Here is a 6,188-nt window from a genome sequence, read left to right on the forward strand (position 1 = left end):
AAAATATTTGCAAGTCGTCGAGTAGAAAAAGAAGTAATATACTATATGTTGTATTTTAATTTATTGGTTTTCATATTTCTAGTTACTGCCTCGTTTTAGACATTTAACATCTGGAAAGTCAAATGATACTTCACGGGTCAGTGTAGGATAAACACATGCCAATTTCACAGCATGATATCATGCTTTTGTTTTGACAACTTCTGTCAACAATCTCTGTTTTCATTTTTTTATAGATTGAGCGGTCATTGTTCACACGTGGTTGGCTTAATCAAGTCACTTCATGAACTCAATTTGTACAACTTCACCCATGTTCCTGATCAACAAAGTTACACAAGTATTCCCCAACAATGGAATGTGCCAAAGGGATCAACGATCAAGCCAGTTCCAGTGAACCAAGTCATAGTAGCACAGTCGGAAAAGGAAACCTGTCCTTTGCCAGATGGATACACACACCAAGTTTACAAATTTTAAATTTAATTAAATAAATGAACTACAAACACACAATTCACTTTACAATGCTTTATTCCAATCATAAATAAACTAACAGTTATTCAATTATATCAAAGAAGCAGAAATAAAATCATATGATTCCTGTATAATATTTAAACAAATTTTAACTCTTGCTTCTTTGAGCAGAAATATATCGACATTTAAAGTTTGTTTATATTCCCACCAGTTGCTTTAAAATCTGAATTTCACAACACTTTGATGAAAGTGCAGACTGTAATTCTTCAACTTGGACTTCTTTTTGTGACAATTGTTCTTTTAGGGAAGCATTCTGAGCGGTAAATGAAAACATATCCAAAGGTGATGTCCCTGAAAATAAATACATAATAAATTTTACATTTAAGACAAGATGTTTAAAACTGACTCCTACCATTTCTCAAAATTGTGAGGAATACCTCTGTTTTAAATGCAGCACCAATTGTTTTACCGAAAGAATTCACACCATTAAAATACCACACAACCTGTGAAGACCCAAGTAAAACAGAACTGACAACAAGATCACAGGCATTGTTAGAGTGTTGGTTTCACTTACATGGACATTCGGTCTGTGTTTCTACTCCTTGTACAGTGTCTGCAAGATCCTGGACCAGCTTTTCTCTGAAAGAAATTGTTGTAATGTTGATATAATTATATGCATATTTACACACAAAAAAAAACTGAATAATTTCCGTGTAATAGTGTTCTCTTCAGTTCTTTTGAGTGTTCTGTTCTGTAACATACCAAATACTAATATTAAAATATATGTAACTATAATGCTGTTGTTTTGTATTGAATCAGGAACATTTTAAAAATGAGTAGAAGTCTACAAAATAATACAGTCTCAGTTTTGCAATTTATCCTACATGGTACATGTTATTCAAGTCTTTCGCGCACTCCATAAAGATAAAAAGACTCTAACGTACAGGCATGTGATATCTTGTATTAAATGCATACACTTGCATTTTGTGTATACTGGTAAATGCTGCCATAAGTTTCCTTTCCAAGTGACCGCTTTGTGGGGAGTTTTCTTGAAGATGTTATTCTCCAGCCATCAGCTGATAATGGGTCAGGATACTCTTTAGGTGGTCCATTTCTCCATGAAAGTGTTTAAATATGCATAATAGTAAAATATAATTAGTGTGACAAGACTCCACAATGCCAGTCAGCAACATATTATACAATAAAACAGTAGTTTAAACTTGACACATTCTTTACTGATGGAAACTGGTTAAGGTTTCAACTAGCATGATCATGGAGGTCAATATTTAGGACACAAGAAAGTAAACAAAATAAACATTTGCAGAATTCAGAATTTTAATTGAAATGATTGTATTTTGATCGTTTTACGATAAAACCAAATTTTAATTTACTAACCTTCGAGCAGACATCTTCGTGCTGGTTTATCCTGTTAACATTCAGTTTCTCGTGTGGCCGTCCACAGGCTTTAATCCAGCATTTGCACTTTTCAATGTCGGACTATAGGTAGGAAATCGTTTAAATCGGCCTCCATTTAGTCCCTCCGGATACCTTTCATCCGCATAACATATTCCCCATCCGCATCGTTTAACCATTTTCACAAATAAGTCTTTAAACTTCAATAAAATGTCCGGTTGTCAACAGTTATCGCTGCTGTGAGTGTGGGTAAAGATGGCGGACAGGACTCGGTGAATAATATGCAGCTTTCTCATTGGTCAATAATGATTAGTCTGATTGACAGGTCGGATCGATGTATTACAACTTGATAATCTATATGGAGTCGCAATGATTCTGTGGCTCTAAAATAGAAATATTGTACATAGGAGGTAAGGCTGACAGCATGCAATGCATTTTTTGTGGCAACTGTACCGGCGCTGCTACTGTTAAAATTCACGTGTATAATCTAGTGTATATCGCTTATGTAAATTGGTGGAATGTGTAATATATTAGTTTGTGGTCTCAATAAAAAACAATCGATGTCAATTATGTACAATTTATTTACATGTTGTATAATGGACTAGCAGCTACAGGAATATCTAGGCAAAAGCCCCGCAGCACAAGATATCAAGGTACAGCGGCTATGCTTAAACAATTCATACAGCAGAATGTATTTCGAAAAGGATGTGTTGCTAATAACGCCCCCCCCCCCCCCAAGCCAAGACAGTAACAAATGTAGCTTCAAATTAGAAATGAAATAATAAAATCAAAATCATGTTTTTAGAAATGAATGGGTAAAAGTTAATTTACTCAAACAAACTCATTATATCTTCTCTGATCCTGATACTTTTGAACATCATAAGAAGTTAATCTACATGAAACATTGCAAATACTAAATGACCACTAACTGTTTAAAATCATACTTCCGTGAATATTTATACAAAAGGTTGAAATGCAAAGTATGATAACATCATAAATGTAAAATTCAATAATTATCTTGTTTATTCTAAAACATTATATTCTAAACAAGTTTTGAATTTAAAATACTAAGATATGTAACAATTCGTAACGGCCATATCATATGGTGTTGGTTCGGGCTTGATATTTTGCTACTGGGATTTTCTCTGTAGTTTTGTGTTATTAATTTATATATACATGATTTATTATAAATATATGCTATCTTTCTTGTAGCGTAAACATGTGTGTTTTACCTGAAGTGTCTATTCGCCTGGAACCTTTTAAGTGAGGGTCTCATTCAGTGACTATTCGCCTTGCACCTTTTTTGTGAGAGTATCGTCCAGTGTCTATTCGCCTTGCACCTTTTTATGAGAGTATCGTCCAGTGTCTATTAGCCTTGAACCTTACACTCTTTTACAACGTGGGTCATCGTTAAGGTCTTTCGGCTTGTCGACGACGTATCTTTGTATTGTAGATGCTGATAACCATAGGTTAACGACTACATGTACATTCAACTGACACTCGACATATCAAAGCAGTAAATGTTTCACCAAAAATGCTGACTCATCCTGACGATTTAAATGCATGTCGTGATGGCTTTGTATATGTTTTAAACTTATTTAAAGGAAACTAAATGTGCAAGGCAAACAGATAAATGTCTGATATCATGTTCCATGGCCCATCAGACACTTAACGAAGCACATAACGCAACAGACACAACACACACAAAACATATTATCATTAAAGTATCACTACCAATAAAGGGTAGGGTAACCGCCATGTATGTGCGGCTGTTGTTAAATTGTGATAATTTCCGCTTCTAGAATCAAATGTCCGTGTATACGTATTTAAACATAGTTGTATGTTGATCCAAAACCGCATTATGTGGTGTCCTAACGTTTTTGAAGCAGAAAGTTTTGTTAGAGTTCTAGTTTAATGTTTTATTATATTAGGATAACCAATGCGTATTTTGGATGAAACGATTTATGTTCCAGGTTTTTATTTTAGACAGAATCACTGATGACGTCTGGTAATTTGGAAGATCACAGCTATATATTTTGTATGTTATGCATGTGTTACTGTCATTAAATATTTATATAACGGCTTGTTCTACAAGTATGTAACTAAGCAAAACGCATTTTGTTCTACACGGATTGCACTTTTTTTTATAAACATTGCCCTCTTATGAGTCGCGTGCACTTTTTTGTGTTTTCATTTTCAACAAAATGTATTGCATTCATACTAAGCCGCCAATTAGAGCACACCATATGATTTGCAACTCCTATCAGTTTGCACCAGTTATCTCTTATAAATAAGTTAATGAAAAGTGGATATTATTGTCTTTGATAGTAACCTACGAATACATGTCAACGGTGTATTGTTTTCTATAACACTGTCATGGCATCGGATAATTAGGCTTACTGTCTCAGCTTAATTTATATTAATGTAATTAAGCGTTATTCTATGAAATGTTTGCTTGCGTCTTTCCATTTCCAGGATGTGTTAATTGTGCGAAAACAATGAAAAAAATGGAAATAAATATTTATGCAAAAAGCTACAGAAACAAGCTCAATAGCAAAAAGTTAAAACATAAACCCGGTTTAGTGGCACTGGGCAAACACCAAAGAAATAGAACACACAATCACAAACAAGAAACATAGAAGAACAGCACAAAACTCCACACAGTGCAAACATATACTTTATATAAACAAAAGGTATGTTTATCAAGGATTGTTAGGTACCGCTTTGGAACGGTCAGTAAAATGTAAATTTACTGGGGGTTTAAACCAGTTTATGTGCACAAACCTAAATCTTATCCCAACAATCCTTAATAAAGATAAAACGCAAAAGGTAAATCTTATCAAAGTATGCATTAACTTGAGGAAACTTATCAATAAAACAAATAATAATAAACGTATAGGTAAACCCCAAGTACTTCTATGATTATAGATCCCAACTCTATCTGCAGACGAAGCCTTATTACGCTTATTCTGTTTTAATTGTCGAAGACATTTTTCTATGTATAAGCGTTTTTGACAACATATGATTTATTTATCAATGAATCTCTTTTTTATTTTAAAGATGCACTCTTACTCCCAAATACGATTTACCACAATTAATAATATTGTTTTAATATTCCAAAAAGGATGAATCAATGTAGAAAACAATGGTTCTTACGAAGGATACCGAGTTGAATTTGAAAGAATATAGCATAAAATACGGTATTTCTACCTCATGAGACTATAGTAGACCACAGTAAATCTTTTAGCATTCACCAATCATCTAATATTTCTGCGCTTTCTGCTATTAAATACATAGTTACAATCTTGTTATCAGTATTTGATATTTTCCATAATTGCATTATTTAGTAAGTATTTAAAGGTTTATCAGTCAAAATTTATGTTTGTTATACATGTGCATGTATTGAATTTGAATAAGAGTGTCACTTTAACATAATACAGGTACATTTAGAATACACTCTCTTATGTTATATCTTTAACGAATTTATCATCAATGCACGTCTGTTATTTACAAAATCGTTGATTGTCCATATCGGAATCGGTTATCTTAAATGCTATCACAGCCTTTGTCAATCGATGCCATGCTGCTATGTGTAAGAAGCTGTAAACTCTAGTAGAAACAACGCTTTAGAGAGAGAAAACATTTTTTGATTCAGAAGTAAGCTACAATCAGTGATAAAAAAGTTTTTTGATAAATAATTGTTAATCAAACAGTGTTGTTGTAGTGCTAGGAAAAGTGCCAACAGTGCTAGATGATATAGGGAGACCGTATTACAAGTACGCACAGTATGAAGGCGGTTGCGTTACATTTAGTTTGTTCACTGTATATAAGTCGTGCGGATTAAATTAGTGATTCATTTTATGTACAGTAGTTTATCATGCATGTGTATAATTTTCAAATGGTATTTCCACGTAACACTGTATAAATAATGTTAGTTGTAATTTTGTAAACAAAAGTCTTCGGTATAATATATTGGTATGATTATATTTTACTTCGTAGTGTTTATTATGTTTTAAAGCGATAGTAAAAACAAAAAGAGCTACCAACATTTCACAAAAAAATAAAATTTAAGTTGCAATTTTTGCCAAAAATGGGATACATATGTGTGTCAAAGTTTGGTTCATATGGTTTATAAAAACACATTCGGAATAGTGTGTGCATTAATACTTGTTTTAATGCTTATTTCAAAAGCCTGTCGCTGTTTTTATAACTATCAGTCTGTTCAGTTTTCTTTTTTTTTGCAAAAAACATCCACATTTAAATCACAACCTCATTTTGTTACACTAAGTTCGTGTCCGTTGCTTTATACC

The 6,188-nt window shown here is 33.0% G+C and overlaps 1 protein-coding gene across 1 annotated transcript; it reads right to left on the minus strand.

Annotated features, from left to right (window-relative positions):
* Positions 1 to 580: 580 nt before the first annotated feature.
* On the minus strand, positions 581 to 1,874 carry LOC128237552 (uncharacterized). The gene is made up of 4 exons (XM_052953143.1): positions 1,861 to 1,874; positions 1,460 to 1,579; positions 1,040 to 1,104; positions 581 to 816 (listed from the first exon to the last, which is right to left on the minus strand). The coding sequence occupies exons 1-4, from the start codon at positions 1,872 to 1,874 to the stop codon at positions 662 to 664; spliced, it is 354 nt and encodes a 117-aa protein (XP_052809103.1). The 3' UTR covers positions 581 to 661.
* Positions 1,875 to 6,188: the final 4,314 nt, after the last annotated feature.

The sequence above is a fragment of the Mya arenaria genome, chromosome 6 (assembly GCF_026914265.1).
Source record: "Mya arenaria isolate MELC-2E11 chromosome 6, ASM2691426v1".
Classification (NCBI taxonomy): Eukaryota; Metazoa; Mollusca; class Bivalvia; order Myida; family Myidae; genus Mya; species Mya arenaria.

Excerpts from the sequence above, each read along its gene's own strand:
- LOC128237552 (XM_052953143.1), bottom strand. Across the intron at positions 1,105-1,459 it reads ACTTATGGCAGCATTTACCA|AGAAAAGCTGGTCCAGGATC; the intron begins GTATACACAAAA and ends AATTTCTTTCAG. Across the intron at positions 817-1,039 it reads AACACAGACCGAATGTCCAT|GGACATCACCTTTGGATATG; the intron begins GTAAGTGAAACC and ends ATTTATTTTCAG.